Raw genomic sequence first — 27,991 nt, forward strand, 5'->3', positions numbered from 1 at the left:
TTGCTGGGGGTAGTGAGGGTACAAAGTCTACCTTAGTTAGTATGTAGTGAGAACCATTTATGCGTGAGTCTGTTGGGCAGAGTCTGAACTGTCCAGATACCCCTTCCTGGAGTGGTTGATGGAGAGTTAACTAGAGCTATTTCCTTCTTGAGGAGGTATCACAATATATGTATTATTTATATTTGCGCCTCCTACAACAAAACAAAAGCAAGAGGTTGGCATGCAAAGGAACTGGAAGAAAGGCAGTAGATTTGAAGCGGATCTTTGTTTTAAATAGGCTGAATATTCTACACCAATGACTCATTCTTTGTGAAAGAGTATGCCGTTTGGCCTTTTCAGGGGAACTACAGTGCATCCTATGATTTAGCCTCTCAATGAGGGCTTATTCATTAGTTCAACAAAGACTTGTTCTAGAAATGGGGATTATATTGTCAGAATTTTAGAAGGAAAATGTCATTGTCCATTTTTATAGTTAATGTGGTGACCAGGGAGAATAGGCTCTTTTAGAAGTTTTGAAAGTATATAGGAAAAATTTTATACTTGATCCCCTTTTTTCTATTGGGAGAGTTTTGTGCTGACAGAGTTTGAAGCATATATAAATACTGTTTTGTTGCTTTGGAAATATTTTTTTACCCTAAATATCAAGTTTTCAAAAAGAATGTGTATCTTTGATGACATTTAAAATACAATTTAGAAAGAAATAAAACACTCTGAATTTTCTTTTTAAATATTCTAATTCTTGATGTTTCTAATGTTTTAACTTACAGTGTACTAAGTAAATAATAGTTTTATTATTTTTCATTCCCCTATACATTTATAAATAATGATGAAAGTTTTACCATTTTGACAAAAAATTTTAAAGATCATGGAACAGTTGTAGTTTTCCTCATTGATAATTAAGAGCACTTTGCATGATTTCAGCTTGCATGGCCAGTTTTGTTGCCCGTACTAATGTGGCAAAGCGAGGGCTGCCTGTAGTTAACTACGTAGACAGGATTGAGAACAGATTCTGGAAATATGGTATCATTACCAGGCCACATAAATGAGCTGCTTGAGGTTACAGATTATGATTTTTGAGTGAGAATAATCATAGTTATCAGTTTTTTTCCAGCCTCAGGAGTTTTTCTCAGCTGCAGGGGTGTAGGTAGAGAGTTGAATTCAAACAGGATTTGGTTGAGAGTTGGGAGAGGGGTGGCAAGGGACTATAAGGCAAATGTGTGTGTGTGTGTGTGTGTCTGTCTGTCTGTCTTTACTGAGGAAGATTTGTCCTGAGCTAACATCTGTTGCCAATCTTCCTCTTTTTGGAAGACAACTATGTTCACCACTATACTACCAATGCTGCACTCTTCCTCTTTTTGTACGTGAGCCGCCCCCACAGCATGGCCACTGATGAGTGGTGTAGGTCTGCGCCTGGGAACTGAACCTGGGCTGCTGAAGCTGAGCACGTTATCAACTTTATATATTTTATCGAGTAGATTAGATATCCATTAGATAGTACTTGTTTGATTACCTTGATCTTAATGTTTAAATGTCCAGCATCAGTGCCAACGTATTGATGACACAGAGTGTCAATGTATTTAGTATTATCACTATCTGAAAATTATTTATATTTTATTGAGATACTGTATGATAGGGATTGCTGATTATATAAATCGGACATGTATATTTTCCTTCGGCTTTTCTTATCATTACATTAAAGAAAATGATGTTACAGTTGTTTAAGATGGGGATTTTTGGTTCTGTTCCTGAATTTAGTAAGATGTTGAGTTAGATGCTGTGCACATGAAATTGTTCAAGTGTTTGGAAGCTATAAAATTCTCTATTCCAGAAATACTTTGTGGTAGCTCTTTTGTGCCTGTGTAAGAGCAGATTCAAAATATATTTCACAGTATGCTTTGAATGAAGGTAAATCCTAATTTCTATCATGATCAGATTATGATATTTGTTATTTCTCAAATTTGAATAAAATCAGACATATCAACTGACATTATCTTGAAGTATATTAGTTGAACTAAATTATGTGTGGAAACAAAAATGTTGTTTTGATATATTCATTATCTGGTGGACTTATAACTAGATTGCTAATGAGCCTCACAAGTTTTTTGCTTTCTGAAACTGAAAATCTTGCATTGAGTAAGCCCTCTTTTGAAAAACTGTTTGAAAAATGATGATAGCACTTATTTCTCTAAGCAGGCAATATATTTAGTCTGGGTATTAAAGAGTCTACAAGCGGTCTGTCTTTAGTTAAAAAATGTAGTTATTACTGTACTGTGAGTGTCAACCTTCAACTTAACTATATGAATGATCTTTTGGCAAAAGTTGTATTTTGGGATGAGTGAAAACTAGTTATAAATGAAAACATTCAGAAAACGACAATAAATACTAACACTGCTAAAGAATTTCTGATATGCCAGACCAAGATTATTTTGGTATTGTCTGTGATAGGAAAAATTTGCCAAATGCCAGTGGAAGGCAGATATAAAATGAGATCTTCTATTCTCCTTGACAAAAACTTTCACCCTTTATTAAGATAATGCTAACTGCAGTACCAAACAGCCCCCAAATTCAGTGACAAAATACACTAAAAGCTCGTTTCTCCCTAGTGTAACAGTTTAATGTGAGAATTCCTCATTAGGCAGCGTTTCTTCAATAAGTGGTTCAGGAATCCACACTACCTTGTTTTGTGCCTATACTGTTTTGCTGTTCCCAGCTTGTCTCCTACCAGCCATTCAGAAGGGGAGGAGAGCAGGGAGGATCCTGGCTAGTGCACTTTCCTACTGCTTCCATTCCTTCAATTAGAACTCGATTACCGGCCACACCCAACTTGGAAGGGAGGCTGCGAGATTTAGTCCAGATTTGTACACAGGATAATGTACAAATAGGAATTTGTTTGGTCAGTGATTGCCACACTGTGCCAATCGTAAAATTGTTTTTTCAAATAAAATCTTTGAACATTTAAAAACTTTCTTTTTACTGGTTAAGTGATTGATGTACTATATAGTGATGCATATGGGTTAGGGAGACCAGGTATGGGAGACATTTAGGGGAAGTTCATCTGAATACTGGCTGTAATGATTTAATCACAGGGCCTTTCTTTTGAAAGTTAAGAGAAATAGTTTTTTATTTGGGAGTGGGGTCGTCAGTGTCCACGCTCTTGTGTCTGTACTCATGTCTGTGTGTGAGAAACAGCAGTTTGGGTACGGGGGTTATTAAGATGGTTTTAAGAAACTTCATGATGGGGCTAGCCCTGTGGCCGAGTGGTTAAACTTGTGCACGCCATCTCGGTGGCCCAGGGTTTCACTGGTTTGGATCCTGGGTACAGACCTAGCACCGCTCATTAAGCCATGCTGAGGCAGCATCCCACATAGCAGAACTAGAAGGACCTACAAATAGAATATACAACTATGCACTGGGAGGTTTTAGGGAGAAGAAAAAGAAAAGAGGAAGATTGACAACAGATGTTAGCTCAGGGCCAATCTTTAAAAAAAAAAGAAACTTCATGATAAATTAGAACTATAGTTTAAAATAGCTCTTTTTTTACTGTGTATTGGGAGATGTCTAATTCAACTCATAAGAATTTCATCAAATGTTGTTAAATATGTTTATTTCGCTGAACTTACATGAGCCTAAGGTAAATGGTAAAACAGATTCTTATTAATTTGAATATTGTCTTAATAAACAAATAAAAATTGTTGCCACAAACTGATCCATAAAGGAAAAATAAGAACATGACATACTAATTGAACCATAAGTTGCTTATCACGTTGGAAGAGAAATTAAAATAAGCTTTTGAAAATATATTTAGTCTTATCCATTTTCTTTTCTTTTTGTTTCTTTTGGTGGGGAAGATTGGCCTTGAGCTATGTCTGTTGCCAGTCTTCCTCTTTTTGCTGAGGAAGATTGTCCCTGAGCCAACATCTCTGCCAGTCTCCCTCTATTTTGTATGTGGGATGCTGCCACAGCATGGCTTGATGAGTGGTGTGTAGGTCCACACCTGGGATCCAAACCTGTGAACCCCTAGCCACTAAAGCATAGTGTGTGAACTTAACCACTACACCATCGGGCTGGCCCCAACATCCATTTTCTATGGCAAAATATTTTGTATATTAGTACTCTGAGATCTTCTTTTACTTATCTGCCTAGTTGCTGCCAGGGTCAGCACAAGAAATTCTCATTCATATTGTTATCTGGTAAAAAATAGATAAACCGTTTTCTTATCTATGATTTAAGGGAAAACTAGCCAAAGAATCAGGCCACAGTTTTATTGCTGGAGACTGGGCTATCTTGGTGTTAGGGTAAAATAGCACAAAATGTTTGGATGTATAAATAATATCAAACTATGAACTTGGCTTTATATAATAATTAAAACAAGTAGCAAAATTCTAAAAGATCTAAAGTTTGTTAACTGAATAAGGAACTGAAGTGTGTGTGTATACTTGTCTATGAGTCTGTACATTTTTTTCTTTGTTTATTGAAATGAGTGTTCTTGGTGTGAGGAACTTCTTTAGCTGGTGATCTAGGCAAGCTCAGTTCCAGTAAGAATATGGGCAGCGTTCCTTAAAGGACATTTTTGAGATAAAATTACAGTAGCAAAAGAAGGCATTGTGGTGGTAATACCCTAAATCTACTAAATGGTGAGAATTGAAAATTTTGACATATTACACTGTAAAACTTTCCAGCTCTTGTGGTAGATTCTTATTAAATATATGTTGGATGGTATTGTATTTTCACTTTCCCAAGGCCAACCTTTGAAACAATAAAATAATAAGTATTTTGGTTTTTTTCTCATTCAACACTTTAGTTGTGTTAGCTTTCCATTTTGAAATAATTTGAACTTGTTCTGCCAATATTGCAATCTTTTAGTCCTAATTTTATTGTGAAAATTTCAAACTTAAAAGACATTGAAAGAATTATACAATGAACACATGTATCCTTTGCCTAGACTTGCCATTTTTTAACATTTTGCACACCCCCCCCAGTACATTTTTTTGGGGCACCGTTTGAAAGTAGGTTGCAGACATCATGAACCTCACTGCTAAATACTTAAGAAGCACACATCTCCTAAGAATATGTACATTTTTCTAAATAACTATAATAGTGTTTCACCCCTAAAAACATGAACATGGTTCAGTGATATCACTTGCTATATAGTCTGTAATAAAATTTCTCCAGTTGTCCTAAAAATATATTTTTGGCATTTGTCTATTATGTCTTTTTATTGTCCTAATAACTACCAGGGTCTCCCACCCCCAGTTCTTGACTTTTTCTGTTTTTTAATGATGTTGCATTTTTTTCACGAGTGTAGGTCACTGGCTTATAGAATGTTTCACATTATTGGTGTGTCTGATTGTTTGTTATTAAATTCAGTTAATATGTTTGGCAAGAATATTGCATAGGTAAAGCCAGGTTTTTCTTACTGCATTAAAACAGGAGGCACATAATATCAGGTTGTCCTACTATTGGTTATGCTTGGTTTGATCACTTGGTGAATAAAGTGCTAATCACTGTATGTCTTTAGTGTAAAGATAACTTTTCCCTTTGAAATTAATAGGTAATCCTTGGGGTGGTACTTTTAGAGATTGTGAGTATTCTCTTAGCTCACATCTTTCACCCAGTGGTTTTCGCACTCATGATGATCCTTGCATAAGTCAATTTATACATGTGGAGTGGTTGTAAAATGGTAACTTCTAAGTCTATCATTTCTTTCACATTTGTTCATTAGAATTTTACAGCTGTTGTACTCTTGAGCTCTGATAAAAACTAATTTAAATTTTAAATCAGAGCTGTTATGTCAATGTAGGTAGATTGTCCATAACCCCTACTTCCTACCTGCCGGTTTAGATTTGTATTGTTGTATTTAATTCATATTTCCTATGAAGTAGGTGACTAGTGTCCACTTTAGGTTCTAGATTTTCTTGAGAAACTCCCTGCGGTGTTCTTACTAGGATTCTGTGTATTACATCAATAAACTACTTAAGGAATTTTCAGTTCTTCCCCTCTTGCCCATGTATTAGTATTTTATTTTGACAGTTCTCTTAATTATGGTTACTAGATTGAATTATAGAATATGTTCATGAAATAGAGAGGACCCTAACAAGGGAGAGGTATGTGAACTTTGAGAGAGTGGAATAAACTTTTAAATAATTAAACTAAATTGAACAGCTATCTGGAAGTAAAACCAATTTAGTTAAGGATAAATTAATCACTGTTTCATTATAAGGGGAAAAATGATGTTAAAATAGTTATTGGTTTATAAAGCATTCACTTGAATTATACACTGAATAAATTTAAACTCTATCTGCTTTTACTATACCATGGAGCATGTTTCTAGGTCACTTTTGCTTGAGGCCCATTGGTATTCATTGAAGGAATTCAAGCCAAATATTATATTAGCCTAACTGTAGTTCAGATTGAGGTGGCTTTGAACATTTGCGGCATAAGAAATGTAATGTGTTTGAAGGGGATATTATAAATTACAAAATGAAGTAAATTGCCATGTTACGATGCTCTGTGTATCCGAAGTAGGACAGTTAAGCCTAGAATAAAGAATGATTATTGTCTTTTTTTAGAATTCACAAATCGTCTATATGTCAAAAATCTAGAGACTGCCTATGTGTTATTAAGGGAGAACTTAGGAATCTGCCAGGTTGTAAAATTAGAATACCTCACATTGTGCCTTTGCCATAGGTGCTCAATAAGCATTTATGGCTTTCATTAATTATGATAGTTAATTTTTCATTTATAAGATAATTTGTAATATCTAAACATGAAACAGTAATGACATTTCTTCTTTGTGTTTTAGACTATCCCCATAAATATGGTCCACAGGGGGGCTGTGCAGATCATACAGTATTCGAAAGGATGAGGAAGTACCAGATGACTGGTGTAGAAGAAGTAACACAGGTAAGAATTTTAATACTAGCTTGCATTTAAGAAATGAATATGCACTTGGGCATGTGTTCCTGCATTATAAATGTATGTTCTAGAATTTCTGTAAGATTTATCCTACTGTGGGGAAATATTTATATATTTTTTTAATGATCAGAGAGGCCAGGTAACTTGCCTAAAATAAAGATGCGGTGCTGAGATTTGAATACAAATCTGTGTGACTCAAAAACCATTAATTATGTGTCCAAAATATAGGTTTACAAGTGTTATTGTAAAATTTAAAAAACAATCAGTCTGAACTTGTATTTTGTATAAACGTAAGCATTTCTATTAGTATGGAAATTAGAGTGACTAACTTCCCCTGGTTTGCCTGGTACTTCCGCAGTTTAAAACTGCAAGTCATGTGTCCCTAAGCAAGCCAAGGTGGTTAGTTACTCTAATAAAAATCACACTACTTTTGGTATTTTAATTTTAAGATTTTTTACTATTTTACTATTGTTCTTTTATTCTTTTTTGACCTCCTTTTTCTTTAATCATAGAACATAGGTCTATGGTTATTCAAAACACAAATTTAAAATGAAGAAAGTTTATTTTTATGATAAATCATTTATCATGTATTTTGGACATCCTTTCTAAAAGTAGTAGGATGGAGTAATGTTTCTTGAGTTTCTTCAGTCACAAATGCAGATTTGTGTGTTTTTTGATGTGCAGCATGGCATAAACGGTTCTATATCAGGTGGATCTTTCAAATATAAGTGAGATTTTATTCTTGCATTCATTCAACAGTTATGTATTGATTTTCTGCTGTATGTCAGAGACTGGTAGGTTCTGGGAATATGTGGAGATTAAGATGAAAACTTGTCCTCAAAAAGTTTATAATTAATTGGAGACACAGAGAAACAATTGAGGATAGTAAGAAATAGAAGAGGGTTAGGCATAGGGTAATACTCTATACATAGGAAGAGTAATTAACCTAGCCTGGGAAGTATTTGAGGAAAATAATCATAAACTAAAAGAATAAGGAGGAGTTAGGTTGGCCATGAATAATTCGTTAGAAAGACAGGAGGAACAGTATATACAAAGGCGAGAGAGAGCAAAGCCATAAACAGTTTTTAACTCCAGGGTGGGTGCAAGACTAGAGACTGGGAGACTAATTAGAAATTGTTGCAGTTATTCAGTTGAGAAGTGGTAATGGCTTGTACTAAGGTATCAACAGTGTGGGTAGAGAGGATGAGACTACATATTGCTAGATATAATAGAGTTTAACAGTAGCTAGATATACCATTAATATACAAAACTAGGTTGTATTTCTTTATGCCCATCAGTGGACTACCAGAAATGTAATGAAAAGAGGAATATCATTTATAAGAGTATCAAGAATATCATGTATCAAAGGATAGATGTAACAAAGAATTATGAGGCCTATATAAGGAAAGTTATAAAACTTTATAAGAAATGTTAAGGAAGATTGATTTTAAATAAATGGAGAGATATACCATGTTAATGGAAAATGATCTCTAATATCATAAAAATATCAGTTTTCCTCATACTGATTTGTAGATTCAATGCAATTTCAATACGAATTACAACAAGGTTATTTACAACACTTGATGGGTCTAAAATGTTATATGGAAAAGTAAAGGCTAAGAAGAAGTAGGGTACATCTAAAGGTGGTGAGCAGGAAAGAGGGATTTACTCTAGGAGATATTAAGACTTACATAGTAATTGAGTGTTTGATATTAGCATAGGGATGAACAAATTGACCAGAGGAATAAAATTGAGGGCTTAGGAACAGATCCAAACATGTATGAAACTTGGTTATGTGGTAGAGTTGGAATCTCAAAATGAGCCCCTTGAATAAATGGAGTCAGAAAAAATATCCATTTGGAAAAAGATGAACTTGGATCTCCATCTCATACTATATTTAAAACAAAACAAAACTTAAGATCGATTAAAGTATTAAATGTCTAAAACGAAAACTTTGAAATTCTTAGTAGAAAGAGTAAGTGGATGTGATGGAGTAAATGGTATACAACTAGCTCTCCTGCAAAAATGACTAAAAAATTGAACAAAATATATGAAACAGTTGTTCTCAAACATTGGACTACAGGCAGTGCAGGACTGAGATCCTTGAGAGAGGAGAAATAAGTGTCTTTGTGATTTCCCTGACTTTTTGACTGGAGGTAAAATTTCAGATATGGCACAAGGAACAGGATCTCAAGAAGAGCAAGAAGTACACAGCAGACTTACTGAGTTGAAGCGACAGGTCAAAGTTCAGGAATGCTGAGGTATCTGGACTTACGGGTGGAGTACCTGAGAGGAAAGAGCTACAATGAGAAAAAACTCCAGATATTTGCACAAGGGTCACCTTAAGTCTTAGCTAAATACTAAGCTGAGCATGCACAGGGTGAAATTCTGTGAGAAAACTACCAGAGGAAGAAAAACTACAGAGAAATTTATGAACTGAACAACTATCAGAAATTGTACTTAGTAGGGATCCCAAGAGTAAAGCCTAGTGTAAAGGCTACTATAGACCTACTCTAACTAAGCTGGAAAACCAGACTTCAAAAAGATCAAGGTAACTTTCAAGTTAATTAACTGCCTCTCAGAACAAAGCTCAGTAATACTTGTTAAAGGACACAGAAAGCAGATATTCAACAGTGTAACATTAACAGTGCCCAGCATTCAGAAAACATTACTAGATGAGAAGGAATTGAAAAATGTGATCCATGATCAGGAGAAAAATCACCCAGGTAGAAACAGAACCAGAAATTTTAAGCGTTAGTACGCAAGGACTTTAAAACAACTATTATGAATATGTTCAAAGAATTGCAGAAAAACATGAAAACAAAGAGGAGAGAATAGAATTTATAATAAAGAACCAAATGTAACTTACAGAACTGAAAGTAACATTTTCTGAGTTGAAAAATTTAATGGATAGGCTTAAGAGCAAGTTAGTTACTGCAGAAGACAACATGAGTAAACTTGAATAAAGGACAATAAAACAATAGAAGCTATCCAGATCTAAGCACAGAGAGGAAAATAATTGGAGTCCAGTGGGGAGGGGATGCAGGAAAAATATTTGAAAAATTAATGCCTCCAAAATTTTCATATATGAAGAAAAATTTTAATCCATGGTCCAGGAAGCTCAGTGAAATCCAGGCAGGATAAACAAAGAAAACCATACCATGGCATATTATAATCCAATTATTGAAAACTACTTAAAATGAGAAAATCATAAAAGCAGCGGGAGAAAAGAAGACACATTTATTTACAGGGGAACAAATATAAGAATAACTGCTGGGGCTGGCCTGGTGTGTAGTGGTTAAGTTCACGCACTCCCACTTTGGCAGACTGGGGTTCATCGGTTTGGATCCTGGGTGTGGACCTAGCACCACTTGTCAAGCTGTGCTGAGGCAGCATCCCACATAGAAGAACTAGAAGGATCTACAGCTAGGATATACAACTATGTACTGGGGCTTTGGGGAGAAAAATTTTTAAAAAAGAGAAAAAAAAGAATAATTACTGCCTTGTTATCACACAGTGCAAACTGAAGATGTGTAGGATGACATCTTCAAAGTGTTAAAAGAAAAATCGTCAAACTAGGATTCTGTCTTCCGTGAAAATAATTTTCAAAAATGAGGGCAAATTAAAGATCTTTTTTAGACAAACAAAAGCTGAGAGAATATGTCTCTAGCAGATCTACACTGCAAGAATTATTAAAGGAAATTCGTCAGGTAGAAAAAGGATACCAGATGGAAACTCAGATCTATATGAAGAAATGAAGAGCGTAAAATAGTAAATATAGAAGACTTGTTTCTCATTTTAAAAATTTCTTTGAGATAATTACTTAATAGCAATGTAAAATTAATTTCTAATATACAAAGAATCAAAATTTATGACAATAGCACAAAAGATCCGAGGAGGAACAATGAAGTATATTCTTGTGAGTTTCTTACAGTATACATGAAGCGATATAATTTTGGCAGGTAGACCTTGCTTTGTATAAGTTGGATATTGTAAAGCCTAGTGCAAAGCTCCGCAAACTGTGTTTATGTAAAGTTGTATTGGAACACAACCATGCCCATTCATAGGCACATTGTCTATGGCTGTTTTTGCACTACATTGGTAGAATTGAGTAGTTGTAACAGACACACTGTGGCCCGAAATTCTAAATATTTGCTATCAAGCCTTTTAAGAAGATCTTTGCAGAAATGTCTCCTGCCATGGAGCAACAACTGAAAAAAATAAAGTAGGTGTAGTTAACAGGTCAATAAAGGAAATCAAAGGTAAATTAAAATAGTCAGTCCAAAAGAAGGTAGAAAAAGGAAAAAAAGGAACAAAGTACAGTTGGGACAGATAGAAAATAAATACCGAGATGGCAAGTTTAAATTTAATCATTTCAATGATTATGTTAAATATAGATGGACCAAACATGTTAATTTTAAAGGCTGAGATGGTCAGAATGATTGTAAAAGCAAGATCAAATCCGTCTAAAAGAAATGCAATTTAAATGTAAAGACAGAAGTTTAAGAGGATGGCGAAGCATGTATCATACAAGCACTAATCATAAGAATGTTGTGGTGACCATATTAATATCAAACAATATATTTCTGTTCACGGAATATTACCATAGACAAAGAGGGACATTTCATGATAAAAGTGTCACTTTATCAAGGAGAAGTAATCCTAAATGTTAATGCAGTTAATAATAGAGTTAGGAAGTCTATTAAGGAAAAATTGACAAAACTGAAAGGAGAAATGGAAAAATCTACATATTATAGCTGGAAGTCACACTCGTTTCTGAGTAGACAAGTTAATAGATTAATAGAGTAAGTAGACAGAAAATCAGTAAAGATATAGGACACTTGAACACCTCTATTGAACAACCTGACCTAATTGACATTTGTAAAAGTCTCCACTCAACAACAGCAGAACACATGTTCTTTTCAAGTGCATGTGGAACATTTGCTAATGTATGCTAGGCCATAAAACAAGTCTCAATAAGTTGAAAAGGGTAGAAATTACAAAGAATAAGTTCTTAAGTCTCAAGGGAATTAAATTAGAAATCAGTAACAAAAAATCTGGAAAATCCCCAAGTATTTTGAAATTAAATTACAACACTTTGAAATACTGCAATTCAAAACCATTTTGAACTTGACGATAACAAAAACACGAAATAGTAAAATCTGTGAGATTCAGCTAAAGCAGTGCTTATAAGAGAATTTAAAGTTTTAAATGATCACATTAGAAAAGAAGAAAGACCTAGAAATCAGTCGTATAAGCATCCATCTTAAAAAGCTAGACAAGAAGTGTAAATTAAACCCTAAGTAAGAAGAAGAAATATAGCAACAGGTAAGAGTAAATATCAATGAAGTAAAAACAAGAGGAGAAAATCAGTAGAAAATATTAATATAATTGATAAACTTCTAGCTAGACTGATCGAGAAATAAAGGAAAAACACAAATTAACAATATCAGAAATAAAAGAGGGCTATTACTACAGAAAGTGGTTTAAGTGCTTATTTTGAACACACCGAGCCAACAAGTTTGTCAGCCAATATAGGGGACAAATTCCTTTAAAAACACAAATTAAGAAAAACAAAAATAGAATGGTGTGTGTGTGTGTGTGTGTCTCTGACTGGAGAAAATTCAATTGATACTTAATAATTTTCCACCAAGGAAATCTTCAAGCCCAGATATAGTTTTAGTGTTGAATTCTAAATATTTAAGAAAGAAATAGTACCAGTCTTACAGAAAGTCCTGAAGAAAATAGAAGAGACAACTTCTTAACACATTTTATCAGGTTAACATTACCTTGGTACCCACACCAGACAAAGACATTACAAGAAAACTAAACTACTGGCCAGTATCCCTCATGAATATAGATGCAAAATTTCTTAAACAAAATATTAGCAATTCACACTCAGCAATATATAAAATAAGATACATAATGGTCAAATGCCAGAAATGTAAGACTCATTAACATTAGAAAAATCAATCAATATAATCCTCCATATTAATATAAGAGGAAACTCCTATGATGAACCTCAATAGATTAGTAAAAAGGCATTTGTCAAGTTTCAACACCCAACACTTGGCAAACTGAAAATAGAAGGAAACTTCCTCAGACTGATAAGGCCTTCTACAAAAACTTACAGCTAACGTCATAGTTAACAGTGAAAGACTAAATTCTTTTCTACTGAGACCAGGAACAAACAAGGATGCCATTTTCACTTTTGTTCAGCACTGTACTCAAAGTCTAGTCAGCATAATAAGGCACGAAAAAGAAATGAAAGACATATAGATTATAAAGGAAATAGTTAAACTGTGTTTATTTGTAGTGACATGAGAGTATGCTTGGAAAATCCTAAGGAATCTAGGAAAAGTTACAAAGTTAATAGATAAAGTTACCAAGGACATAGGATACAAAGTCAGCATGCAAAAATCAAATTGTATTCTATATACTAGTGTTGAACATTTAGAAAATGAAATTAAAAAAAAATCATCTAAAAATAACATCAAGAATATACAATACTTAGAATAAATTTAACAAAATATGTATAAGACATATACATGAAAGCTATAAAACATTGTGAAGAAAACTTTAAGTATCTAAATAAATGGAGAAATAGGAGAAATTTACTCTGTTCATTGTTTGGAAGACCCAATGTTAATATGTCACTTCTCCCTAAATTGTTTTGTAGATTTAGTGCAATCTCTGTCAAAAATCCCAGTGAAGATTTATCTAGTAATTGGCAGACTGATTCTAAAAGTTGTAACTGAAATATAAAGGACCTAGGATAGCCAAAATAATTTTCAAAAAAGAACAAAGCTAGAGGATTTATACTACCTGATTTTAAGACTTCCTATAAAGCTACAGCAAGCAAGGTAGTGTTGACCTAAGGATGGACATATAGATCAATGGAATAGAATAGAAAGTCCATATGCACAGTTGATTTTTGCAAAAGTCCCAAGATAATTTAAAGGAGGAAAGAGCAGTCTGACAAATGTTACTGGAACAGTTGGATATCCATATGAAAAAAAAATTGAAGCTCAGCTTACACACTTATACTTTATACAAAAATTAACTCAAAATGGATAATAAATCTACATGCTTTTAAAGCTAAAACTTAGATTTCTAGAAAAAAAGTAGGAGAAATTTTTGTGACTTTGGGATAGCACCACTGTCTTAGGACACAAAAATACCCTCCAAGGAAATTTATAAACTGGACTTTGTTGAAATTAAAAACTTCTCAAAAAACAGTTATGAAAATGTAAAAAGAAGCCATAGACTGTGAGAAAATGTCAGCAATACATCTATCTGACAAAAGGCTTCTCCAGAATATACAAAGAACTCTTATAACTCAATTTTTTAAGAAATGCACAAACCTCATTTAAAAAATGGGGAGCTGGCCAGGTGGTGTAGTGGTTAAGTTTGCATGTTCTGCTTTGGTGGCCCAGCATTCACAAGTTTTGATCCTGGGCATGGACCTACACATTGCTCATCAAGCCATGCTGTGGCAGTGTCCCAAATACGAAATAGAGGAAGATTGGCACAGATGTTAGCTCAGGGCCAATCTTCCTCACCACACACACACACACAAAAGGACAAAGCACTTGAAAAGATACTTGACAAAAGAAGATATTTAAAAGCATTTTGGGGGCCAGCCCGGTGGCCTAGCAGTTAAGTGCGCATGTTCTGCTTCAGTGGCCCGGGGTTCGCTGCTTTGGAAACCAGGTGCAGACATGGCACTGCTTGGCAAGTCATGCTGTGGCAGGCGTCCCACAAATAAAGTAGAGGAAGATGGGCACGGATGTTAGCTCAGGGCTAGTCTTCTTCAGCAAAAAGAGGAGGATTGTTGGCAGACGTTACCTCAGGGCTAATCTTCCTCAAAAAAAAGCAAAAGCATTTTGGATTTTGAGGGGTCCAGCCTGGTAGCTTAGTAGTTAAGTTTGTACACTCTGCCTCAGTGGCCCATAGTTGGTGGGTTCAGATCCTGGGCACGGACCTATGTACTGCTTGTCAAGCCATGCTGTGGCAGTGTCCCACATACAAAATAGAAGAAGAATTGTCACAGATATTAGCTCAGGGACAATCTTCCTCACACACACACAAAAATAGAAATATTTTGGATTTTGAGGTAGAAAACACTTTGAATAAGGCATAAAATCTTTGACTATAAAAAACATTGATATGTTTCGCTATATGAAAATTAAGAATAAAAGACACCTTTAAGTGAAGACAGTTATAAACTTTTGAGACAATATTCACAGTACATAAAATTGACAAAGAATTGTTTTCAAGAAATAGAGAAGTAGTTCTTCTCCTGTTTAGAATAACTAATAAAAATCAGCCTGGCCTCAAAATATAAATATTTAAAAAATATATATGTTTATATTTATTTGTGTGTCTACATGTGTGTGCTTGTGCGTATTTGAAGGCATTGGAGGGATAACAAAGCTGTGAGGAAGTATGGGGCCAGTTCTTAGGAAAAAAGAGGACACCTAGAAAGATGAGCCTGGCATTTGGGGCTACCTCTTCTTCAGCTGTATCTTGTAGGACCCAAGGAGGTAGCTGAGAGAGACTGAGAAGATGAGTAGATTTCCTCAGGTTATACTCTTTAGGGTCTTCACAGTGTGGCTTTAGGTTGAGACCTTGAAGGGCTGCTACTCCCTAGGAGTAAGGGTGAATCAGAGAAGTGTCCTACCTCCCCTTCAGGGACTAAAGTTTTATATCACGTTTTCTTAATCTCTGATTGGATTAAGGTAGTCCATGATTACTAGGTCACCAAGCCTGACTGCTTGCCAGAAACAAAAATAAATCTTCTCTTGAGAAAGATATCATCACCTGAAGCTTCAAATTGTATCTATGGCTTTCCACATACATTTTCTGACACTCAGTTCAAAATAATCAGCATATGAACAAACAAGACAACATGATGGTAGAAGAGGAAAAAACTTAATTAGCAAACATCAATGATACAAGAATAAATGACACGGAGTATACACCCTCAAAGAGCTTACGGTCTAGCTGGGGTGTGAGACATGTAAATAACCTAAAGGTATCTGAATAATGAAATGATCAGACGCAGACGCAGATACAGACTTTAATATGTTCAGGGATAGGCATACCTTGTTTATTGCACTTTACTTTGTTGTGCTTCATAGATACTGCATTTTTTTTTATAAGACCCTCTGCCAGCAGAAAGATTATGATTTGCTGATGGTTAGAATTTTTTAGTAATAAAGTATTTTTAAATTTTAGATATAATGCTATTGCATACTTAATAGACTATAGTATAGTATAAACGTAACTTTTATATGCACTGGGAAACCAAAAAATTGGTGTGACTCGTTTCATTGTGATATTTGCTTTATTGTGGTGGTCTGGAACTGAATCCATAGTATCTCTGAGGTATGCCTGTACATAAAGATGAAGTTTAAAATTTCAACAGAAAATTGAAAATAAACAAAAGAACCTAATGGAAATCCCAGAGTTGAAAAATACAACAATAGAAATTAAGAATTTGGTGGATTTAGATCTAGATGGTACGTCATAAGAAAATGGAAAGAACCACTATGAGAAAAAAAGATAGAAAATACAGAAAAGAGTATAAGTGATACATTAAAAAGGTCTAACATGTGTATAATTGATATCTCACAAGGAGAAAAAATAAGAGTAAGATAGGGACAGATAATGGCTGAGAATTTTCCAAATATGACAGAGGATATCAAACAACAAATTCAGTAAGCCCTGCAATTAGAGCAGGATCAATGCTTTACAATGAAAATAACACCCTAGCACATTATTAGAAAAGTTTAAAAAGAAAAAGATATGCTCTTAAAAGCAACCAATAAAAAAAATCCAGTCACCTTCAAAGAAGCAACAATGAAAATGACAGCTCATTTCTCATTGGAAACAGTTGAAACCAGAAGACAATGGAATGTGCTGAAACAGCGTAACTGCCATCCTAGAATGATGTACTCAGTGAAAATAGATAAAAGTAAAATGAAGACAGTAACTAAGAGAACAGTCAAACATGGAGTTGTCAAGGGAGAAGGAAAGTATAAAATGTGAGTGTAAATTTGGAATTGTGGCTTACATTCTAATTAATTTAATTTGAATTCTCTATTACTGTGTCATCAAAATTCACTTAAAATGGTGCTTTTAGATGTCAACAAATGTTTAAGTGCTTGGATTCAAGAGCAGTGGTAATTCTTTAAACAAATACTTATTGAATGTCTACTGTTTGCCTGCTAAGTCTGTTAGGTGGTAGCAATATAGTGAGAAGCAAATGCAAAGGTAGTATTTCTTTTGTGGAACTCATATTCTAGTGGTTGAAGTAATGATGGTGGGCTGGGGACAGAAATTAAACAAATAACCACACAATAAACTGAAAGTTGCACCGTATAAGGGACATGCATACATGGTTCTGTGAGGTAGAATGGATGAATTGACCTTCACTAAGTCTGAAGGAAGAAGTTAACTAGATGAGGAGAGGCAGCATTAGCATGTGCAAAGACTGGCAGGAGACAGACGGTGTGTTGGAGGATTGGAGAGAAGGGCTGTGTAGCTATAGCACAGAGAGCTAGAGTTGTGTTATGTAGTAGCATCTATCTGAAGCGATATAGAGTGGGAAGAAACTGGACAGGTAAGTAGAGTCTGCAATGCTATTTGGTAGCGCATATAAAGGATTTAGGGCATTATCCTTATAGCAATAGAAGTCACTAAAATATATTTTGCAGGTGGGTAGTGCTTTCAAATTTGCATTTTGAAAAGTTACAGTATACAGAATAGATTGAAGGCCAGTAGTGGATATGGATAGATTACATCACTCTTATTGTAGGACGCTGGGTAATAAGTGATGGTAGCTTGGGCTAATGTGATGGAGCCAGACATAACGGGCAGATTTCCTAGGTATGTAGGAGACAAATTTGACAGGGCTGGGTGATAGATTGGGTATTAGAGGTAAGATAGAAGATATCAAAGTATTATAAACTACTATAAGACTTTTATATTTAAATGATTACATATTAGACAGTATGTTTTGAAAATTTTTAAAGGTGAAAGAATTGCATGAATAAATAATATCTATACAGTAGAATGTTATGAGACAAAGTGATGTTCATGAAGAATTTTTAATGGCTTGGGGAAACACCTATGGTGTTATATAATAAAGCAGAATATAAAATTGTTTAAGATGTGTATTCTTAACTATATAAAGTTATAATGGCAAAGCATGCTAATGATCAGAAATGACTCTCTTTTTGACATAGACACCTCAAGGAGGACATGCTGTTAATGGTCCAGAACTCCTGAGGAAAAAACGTACAACTTCAGCTGAAAAAAATACTTGTCAGCTTTATATTCAGACTGATCATCTGTTCTTTAAATATTATGGAACACGAGAAGCTGTGATTGCCCAGGTATTTATAATTTTGCTACTATTTTTGGAGTTCTCATAGTGTTTCATTGTACCTATATTTTCCTCTAAAAATTAAAGTTAGTGCATATCTCATTTTGGAAAAATAGAGTATGTATTTTCAATTGTGATATTATAAAATATGTACAATTGGTACACAGATAACTGAAAGACCAGTTAGGATATTTTAGTGTCATTCAAAAGAGAGGTCTAAGAAAATGACTGCATGAAGGAGATGATGACACTGGAGCTTAGCTTTGAAAAGAGGGCCAAATTTTCCTTTGTGGTCTTAAAGGAGGGAAGGATAGAGGAATCCTTCCAACAAGAAGTATTTAATTTCTACTCTGTATTCCCATTGTACTTAGCACTTTGTAAGTTACATTATTATTTGCATTTTTGTCTTTTCATCCCTTACTGAAGTATAAATTTTTTTGGAGATACCCTTCAAACTGTCCTGCATGTTGAACATACTCAGTGAGAGTTTGATGAGTGCATTTTGAGTCTGAGAAGATGGCAGTGCCCCTAGTATAAGTGGTGAACTCATTTTGGTGATGCTGATGAGCTTAATTTTAGACATGTTTAAAAGTTACATGGTCATTCCCTTAGGATAATGAAAATGTAGAACTGGAACGAGAGGTTAGCCTTGAGCTTTCTACATCAAATTTAAGGGTACAAACGAGATCATTAAAATAAGAGGAGAGAATGAAAGGGAGAGAATGAAATCAAAAGGGAAGAAATTGAAACATAATATCTGTGTATAATGAATCAGATGAGGAAGAGAAGCTATGGGCTAAAACATACTAGTTAAAGAGGTAGAAGATTAAATAGGATTAGCCAAGGAAGAAACTAAGTTTCAAAACAAAATGCATAGCTAATAGTGTCATATTGCAGAGATACCAAAGAGAATGACTACCATGTATAAGTTAACTCGATGGGAGGAATCTTCTCACAGTGTGTACGTATATTAAATCATCATGATGTACACTTTAAATATCTTAAAATTTTGCCTATTACGCCTCAGTAATGCTGAAAAAAAGAATGACTACAAAAGGTAGTTGATTTTTAGTTACTAGAAGATTGTTCATGAGCTTTAAGCAAGCTTCTCAATAGAGTTGTACCGGGGAAAACACTGAATAGTAAGGAATGGATTGGCAGAAGCAGTGAGGGTTTCAAGAAATGTGAAAAATAGAAAAAAATAGGGTGGCTTAGAAATAATATGGACTGTTTGGGGGCGAAGGGGGGATAGAGAATACATGAGAAGTTGGTAGGGAGAGGAAAATGATCCAGGAGAGAAGAAATGTAAAATATAAGAGAAAGAAAAATGGATGTGAAACAATGTTCTTAAAGATCCAGTAAGGACTGGGGTTAGGAATAAAGAAAAGTTACCCTTTAAGGAAGAGTCACCCTTTGAGGAAGATCGAAATGGATAAAAGTAGAAATATTTGAAGGTGAAAACAGAGGAAAGTCAAGATGAACTCTCAGTAAAGTGGGAAGTATAATCATCTGTGGAGAGATGTTTGAACCACCATTGTTGGCAATAGAGTAGAATGTTGAGAATTGGATAAGGAATTGCTGGGCCAGGCTGAAGTTAGACAGCATGAATTTATAATGGACCTTGTCAGCGCTGTTATGACTTCCTTTTTTCAATGTTTGGCAACCTGGGCTACTTTTAAAATTATTATTGTTAATGCTTCTATTTGACTATCTTATATTTATATAATTTCTTTGAAAATAATGTTAAAAGTATATATACATGTTTTCACATAAATGGTAGCAAGAGTGCTTTTTGTACATGAAGATGGCAAGGTTGTATACAGGGAGGTTTAGAAGCCAGAGAGTTTAGTTGGGAGTCAGTTAGGTAAACAGAGAATCTTTTTGTGCTCTGTCACCATGTTAATCTCCTCCTAGAATTTAGCAAAATCTGAATGTATCTTCTGTATGTTTGTATTACTTTCTCCCCCTCTAGAATAAGTCTCTGTAAATTTATAGGGAACTTCTCTGTTTTGTTCACCACTATATCCCCACACCTAAAACAGTGCCTAGTATGTAGGAAGTGGTGAACAAAACTCACAGAATGTACAGCAGTGCAGCAATAGAAAGACTAATTACCCTAGGCATAAGGAAACAGCATGTGGAAAGGCATGGAGGTGTGACATTGTAGGATGGATTGAGGAAAGAGAGTTTTATATGGGTGAAGCAAGACTGCATGTTTGTTTTTGGCCAAAGAGTCTGGAAAAGGCACAGAATCTCCCATCTCAGCTCCAGCTCACTAATCTTTTTCATCCTTTCATCCAATATATGATGTAGACATTTTAAAATTTGAATTTAGTGGAACACTGAATAATTCTTGATTTGGGTAATGGAAATTCACAATCTTTTTCACATTTCAACACTTTCTCTAAAATTCTTTTCTTTTTTTTAATCTATAGATATCCAGTCATGTTAAAGCGATTGATACAATTTACCAGACCACAGACTTCTCCGGAATCCGTAACATCAGTTTCATGGTGAAACGCATAAGAGTAAGGAATTTGAATAGCTAAGAACATTAAAAAAGAGAAACAATAAGGACCGTGTTTACAAAAAGAAAAATGCTGCTTTTTACTTCAGCTTTATGCATTAAATAGTTTAAATTGTATTTGCTGATGCCGTTTATCTTTACTCTTGGCTTTTACACACACACAAACACAGAGGGGATGCCTGGGTTTATGATGTAAGAATGAAATCTATGGGGCTTTAATCTGGACTGCAAAAGAGGTACAGTAGTACTGTTTTCTATCTGTCTGATTAATGTACCTGTTCCTAAGCCCTATCTTCTTGATAACTATAGATACGAAACCTGACCTTTTTTTCCTGATAGCATTCCCCAGTTTCTTAAGATTTGCTTTACACAATATATTTCAGAGTGTGTCCCATTTGGTGCTCCAAGGAAGGGAAGAATAGATATAGTGGTTAAATAAAATTGCAAGTTGGAAAATCACTTAATACTATACCCTCTTCTTGAAAATTCACAGTGCACACTAACGTATATCAAGTTAGTCCTTCAGGGAAGAAACCCATATTTTTCTAAACTAATTTGACCTTGAAACCTTTTTACATTAGCATTAACTGAGACTCCAAAGAACTGCAGAGCACATTGTGAGAAGTGCTGATCCAGAGCCACTGATTATTAGTTTTTTGTTTTGTTTTTTTCTTTTTTTATTGGCACCTGAGCTAACATCAGTTGCCAATTTTTTTTTTTTTCCTTCTTCTCCCCAAAGACCCCTGGTACATAGTTGCATATAATTGCGTATTCTAGTTGTAGGTCCTTCTGGTTGTGGCATGTGGGACGCCACCTCACCATGGCCCGATGAGCGGCGCCATGTCTGCCTCCAGGATCCGAACCGATGAAACCCCGAGCTGCCGAAGCGGGGCGTGCAAACTTAACCACCCGGCCACGGGGCTGGCCCCTGATTATTAGTTTTAATGTTATAAATTGTAAATAAGTAAATATTCGGTTACTAACAAAATTTGGCTATTATTTCAAAAATTTTTTAAATGTGAATTCTTTCAATGTGTGTAGCTCTTAAGAATCTGAATTTATAAACCAGATAAACAATCTGAATTTTAAAAAAATCATCATTTTACAAAAGAATTTGCCACAAGGTTTCTTTATATTTGTGCCCTTATTTTCTTAAAAATATAGTTGACTGGATTGTAATTTTAGTCCATACATGTAATATATTAAATAACATAGCTGAAGGTGGTCTTTACTTCTAGACGTGTATGATTAAATATTAAATTGGATTGTTTTAAGGTGGAATATTGTTTGTAGATACACAATATAAGAACTGTTCATCATCAGTTGCTTTCATGTATTTTGAGAGCAATAAAAACCTTTAAATGAGTAAGTAAAAGTGATAAGTGCTGTAAATAGTATTGCTGTTTAGTAGGCACGGCAATAAAATGCAAAGTGGTGCAAAGTAGAGAACACTTGAACAAATTTTAGTAAAGCACATTTTTTTGAGTATTTTGCATTGTGAAGAAATGCATGTATATAAGTGGGTAATGTGACAATTGGTTGTTTTCAGGCCATTAAGTGAGATTAAAATTTAAGCTTAAATCTCATCTGTTGAAGATTTTCTGTGACCCCTTAAATAATTTGAAATTTATATCAGCAAGTATTTAAATATTAATCATCTCATTTCTAATATAGGTAACTAAAATTTAGATGCAATTTTTATTTGTAGCCAGTGTTACAGAAATATCAGAGAATTTTGCTTCTATGTTTAGTGGAAAAAGCCATCTACAGCATATCTCTAAGCATGGGCTATTTAAAATACATAACGTGCTTGCTTTTGGATTTTTTTGTGTTAGATGACCATAACTGATTGTTTTTGGTTAATTGTTAAGGGATAAACCAGATGTTCTGAAATCTATCCTTAGGCAATTGCCTTTAGTGGTGTTTTTGCCATCCTGCTCTTACGCCCCTTCGTTTTACTGAAGGGTATGGATCCTAAAAAGACCAGTAGTTCTCATTTTATCAACTGTTATATCCTCCCCTTACTACTGACATTTTCAATAGACTGAGGGGTGCCTTCTAAAAAAGTTTACTTTCATCTGTATCCCTTTTTATTCTCTATCAGCGGTCTTGTATGTAATCCTCTGACTTGGGGAAATTAACATTGTTCTAGGACAGGTAGGGGTCTCTGAAAGGAAGCAGGGCTAATAAATGAAAGCTTTTGTTTAGTTTGGTATCAGAATTGATTATTATTCAGATTGTGAAGGAGGAACCTGCACCAAGAGTATAGTAGCTAAGTGTCAAAAGAAACATTCTGGAAGAACTCAGCTTGAAATAGTAAGAGAAACAAATTGGCATTAAAAAAAAGAATAAAATTCTTGTCCACATTCAGGGAAAAAAATTGAACTCGCTGTTAGTTGGGCTTGACTCATACAACTCTCCAGGCAAGGAGAACCGAGAAAATGATTTGTCTGCTGAGTTGACAGTCTTGGGTTCGATATTTATTTTATGTTGTAGTAATTAGCTAAAATATAGGGTTTTATATCCTTATACTTGTCACCATATGCAGGAGATTAGCACTAAAGGAGACTTACTCAGGTGATTAAATTTGAGAAACTATACTCCCTTTGTTAGAAGTTTTGTGAGCAGAACTTGTTTTTCCGTCCCAAGTGTTCACTGTTCAGGAATCTGGTGAATACTTGCTCAGAAATTTAACATATTCAGTTTTAATTCCCCTACCCTGCCTTTCTTTTTCCTTTCTTTCTTTTTGGCTTTAATGAGGAACTCAGGGTCGGGGGGCAGTGGGAACAACCTTAGAAGCCTTAATTCAGGCCTGATTTCCCGTGGGCCCCAAGCATATCTTCCAGGCAGATTCAGAAGGAGGTGAGCAGAGACTTACACTAGCCTCTGCTAACATTAACTGCTTATTTAAATCATTGTTTTGGATTTTAGATCAACACAACTGCTGATGAGAAAGACCCTACAAATCCCTTCCGTTTTCCAAATATTGGTGTGGAGAAGTTTCTGGAATTGAATTCTGAGCAGAATCATGATGACTACTGTTTGGCCTATGTCTTCACAGACCGAGATTTTGATGATGGCGTTCTTGGTCTGGCTTGGGTTGGAGCACCTTCAGGTAGTTTATCTAACTATATCTTGACTTAATACTTGAAACAAAAAGCAATTTTCAGGGCAGATAGAATTTTACAGAGTTTAGGAGAAAGTGATACCTGGACAATATCTTAATTTATACAACTTGTGTTAAGTAAGATTCATAAGCATAATGTAAATGGAAAAATAGATGAAGCACCTTTTTATTTTGAAATGAGTACTAATAGGAAGATATCCTGACATTTGGTACATTGAATAGCTGAAATAAATAATTTTTTTGTTTGAGGAAGATTAGCCCTGAGCTAACTGCCACCAATCCTCCTTTTTTTGCTGAGGAAGACTGGCCCTGAGCTAACATCCATGCCCATCTTCCTCTACTATTTAATATGTGGGATGCCTACCACAGCATGGCTTTTGTCAAGTGGTGCCATGTCCGCACCCGGGATCTGAACGTGCACACTCAACCACTGCGCCGGCCCCTGAAATAAATAATTTTATGGGAAAAAGTGGTACTTACTTATGAAACCAAAAGCAGAATATTAATTTTTTCCACAAAAGGTAATGTTTTTCATTAATTAATTATTATTATTTTTTGGAAAAAGACGGTCTTAGAGTCGAAAGGAGAAAACTATGTCCTTGCTCTTGTTGTGCAGTGAGATAAAGAGCAGAGACACCCTGGGCAGAAGCAGCAGGTAGAAAGAAAAGAAAGCCTGCCTTTATTATTATTTTATTTCTAGCTTTTACTTTAACAAAAGAGAAGTGTTGCCTGTAAAGAGATATAGGCAGCAGGCCCCAGTACCCACAGCTCCACTGGCCTCACCAGCTGGGCCCACACTCTGCTCTGTCTCTGCTTTAGCTGTGAAAGCTGCTGTCGTTCAGAAAGTTGGGATAGGGTAATCCCCTTGCCGTTGCAGTGGGGCGAGGGTCTGTGGTTTACAGGATAGGAAGTTCAGTAGCCTAGAATCGAGAAATACAAATTTACTAATGGAAAGATGAGTAGAAAGAATCCCAGATTCTTTGAATATAAATTTTGCCATATTGAGTTTGATCAGTAGTCTATCATCTTCTGAGCTATAGCCATTAATTTCTCTTACTTGTGATACATCTTTTCTGTCTTTTTAAAACAGTCAATTTCTGCTTTATTAAGGGTAAGATGGGGTTTTCTATTCCTAATCTTATTAGTTTATTCTTTGATTTGTTATGCATATTTTAACATCTTTAGTACTATATTTTCACTTCTATATTTCTTGCTCTTTTTTTAAGCCAGCGTTGAATATCCTTTTTATGATTTCCAAAAGCAGCTTTTGTTTTTCTTCCATGTTTTAAAGTGTACTCAATTTCATGTCATTAAGCTACAAGTTTATGTCATGGGCTGCATATGTCATAGTGCAGTATTTTGGGATATGATAATCTATGCTGGTTTTGTCTTCTGTTGTCAGCAGATTGTACAGCTCACTCTTTCCTATGATACTTCACGTTTTATAACTTCTATATTCTGAAATTTCTTTTCCCTTCCTTGAATAGTTAGTTGGATGATTTTATCACAAAATTTATGATCTCTCCTCATTATTCATTAGTAAGTACTGTAAAAACTCAGGGATTCATTTGATTTTTCTTTGTATACTGCAATTAATATGTGGTTCTCAAAGTGTGCTCCATGGACTGGGGCATCAGTGTCACCTGGGAACTTGTTAGAAGTGCAAATTATGGCCCCACCCAGGTCTACTAAATCGGAGACTCCTGGCGTGGGGCCCAACAGTCTTGGTTGAAGAAGCCCTCCAGGTGAGTCTGATGCACACTAAAGTTTGAGAACCACCATGTTAATATTTTTGTCTCTAAAGAAGATCGTTCACAAAATGTTTCCTGGGGACAAATGACTGGATGATCTCAGACTACAAACTTCCTGCCATTGTGCATTTTCAACTCCAAACTATTGTTCGTTAAGAATGTAATGCTCCTGGGGCCAGCCCGGTGGCACAGCAGTTAAGTTCGCACGTTCTGCTTCAGCAGCCCAGGGTTCACTGGTTCAGATCCTGAGTGTGGACCTACACACTGCTTGGCAAGCCATGCTGTGGCAGGCATCCCACATATAAAATAAAGGAAGATCGGCATGGATGTTAGCTCAGGGCTAATCTTCCTAAAGAAAGAATGTAATGCTCCTGAAGGAGCTCGGTCAGCTTTTCCTAAGTCTTTAGATATCCTCATGTCTGTTGTTGCAGCCACTTTTTTTTTTTTTTGAATAGACTATTTTTAGAAGAGTTTTAGATTTACAGAAAAATCGAGCAGATCAGATAGTATAAAGAAGTTCCTATCCCCTGTAAACCCCAATTTCCTGTATTATTAACAGGTTACGTTAGCATGGTACATTTGTTACAAACCAGTATTGATACATTATTGTTAACTAAAGTCAGCCCATAGTTTATTCAGATTTCTTTAGTTTTTACCTAAGATCCTTTTCTATTCCAGGATCTCAGCGAGGATACTACATTACATTTAGTTGTCATGTTTCTTTAGTCTCCTCTTGGCTGTGATGGTTTCTCAGACTTTTCTTTTTGATAATCTTGACAATTTTGAGAAGTACTGGTCCAGGTATATTGTAGGATGCCCCTCTGTTGCAATCTGTCTGATGTTTTTCTCATGATTAGACTGGTGTTATAGGTTTTGGGGACAATTAGTTTTTATATCTAGTTTACGGTATTTGGACGACCATTTTTGGTGCTGCTCATTTTACTGAAGCAGCAGTAGGCAGAGTTCTGGATTGAAAACTGTGGGACTCATTACTTGTATTTTTGTTACTGGGTTCTTCATCTCATGCCCTCTCCCTTTACTCTATGTTAAACCCCCAGCTCCCATTCTTAGAAGCCTTTTTTTTTTGTTTTACAAGTTTCTGGAGAGGAGGTAGGCAGGGACAGAAGAATTGGGGACTAAAGTGGGAAAGAGAAGGGATCTTTGTTCCTTTGACCCAATGTTTTCTAGTATGAAGTTTTCCAGTATAAAGACATAACATTGACAGCTTTATTCTTTACTTCCCTTTGCCCTCAGACTACCTGAACTTTTATATTTGACTTACATTTTATTTTTTTATAAGGCACTTCATATATTTGGTCTTATTGATTATTTCAGTACCCTTATGAGGAGTAGGTATTATTATCTCCATTCTACAGATGAGGAAACTTGGGTTCAGAGACTTTGTGACCAACCCAGTATCACACAAATCCTAGAATCTGGACCTTTTGAATCCAGGTTTAGTGCATTTGGTAGTATTTCCTAGGTATAGAAGTCTTCCACTTTCCACAGGGGTATGTTCCAAGACCCCCAGTGGATGTCTGAAACTGCAGATAATACCTAAACTTCTTATAAAATACTATGTTTTTCCTATACATACATACCTATGATAAAATTTAATTTGTAAATTAGGCGTAGTAAGAGATTAACAATAGTAACTAATAACAAAATAGAACAATTATAGCAATATACTGCAATAAAAGTTATCATAGATCTTAGCAATCTCAGCATACAATTTTTTTCCTTTGCTTATTAAGTCAAGAACTTTCACCTTTTCAACTTAAAGGAAGCACTTCATGGCTTCTCTTTAGCATATCTGAATTGCCAGCATCACTACTCTTGCACTTTGGGGCCATTTTTAAGTAAAATAAGGGTTGCTTGAACACAAGCACTGCAGTACCCTGACAGTCGATCTGATAAGCCAGATGGCTGCCGTGCTAGGTGGCGTATACAGCACAGATACACTGGACAAAGGAATGATTCATGTCCTGGGCGGGACGGAATGAGTTTCCATCATGCTCCTCAGGATGTTGTTCAGTTTAAAACTTAAGAATTGCTTATTTCTGGTATTTTCCATTTTAACATTTTCAGACCATGGTTGACCACGGGTAACTGAAACTGTGGAAAGTGAAACTGCAGATAAGGGGAGATTACTGTGTTATATACTGTAACATCCTAGCTTTCTCTGTCTAAGACATTTCTAATAAGAAATTGAAATGTTTCCTGCATCTTAGTAGAGGTTTTATATTGTTAGAATCCATTTCTTTCTTTCTTAAGAGAAA

At 35.2% G+C, this 27,991-nt stretch overlaps 1 protein-coding gene across 3 annotated transcripts in view; it reads left to right on the forward strand.

The window, feature by feature from the left end:
• The window catches only part of ADAM10 (ADAM metallopeptidase domain 10), a 115,523-nt gene that overhangs the window by 56,049 nt on the left and 31,483 nt on the right, over positions 1-27,991 (forward strand). For all 3 annotated transcript variants that reach the window (XM_014839441.3, XM_014839442.3, XM_070500800.1), the window contains 4 exons: positions 6,803-6,903; positions 18,168-18,317; positions 20,743-20,835; positions 23,766-23,949. In XM_014839441.3, coding sequence (XP_014694927.1) covers positions 6,803-6,903; positions 18,168-18,317; positions 20,743-20,835; positions 23,766-23,949 — 528 coding nt within the window. The remainder of the gene's footprint in view (positions 1-6,802; positions 6,904-18,167; positions 18,318-20,742; positions 20,836-23,765; positions 23,950-27,991) is intronic.

This window comes from Equus asinus, chromosome 2 (assembly GCF_041296235.1).
Source record: "Equus asinus isolate D_3611 breed Donkey chromosome 2, EquAss-T2T_v2, whole genome shotgun sequence".
NCBI classification, from domain to species: domain Eukaryota; kingdom Metazoa; phylum Chordata; class Mammalia; order Perissodactyla; family Equidae; genus Equus; species Equus asinus.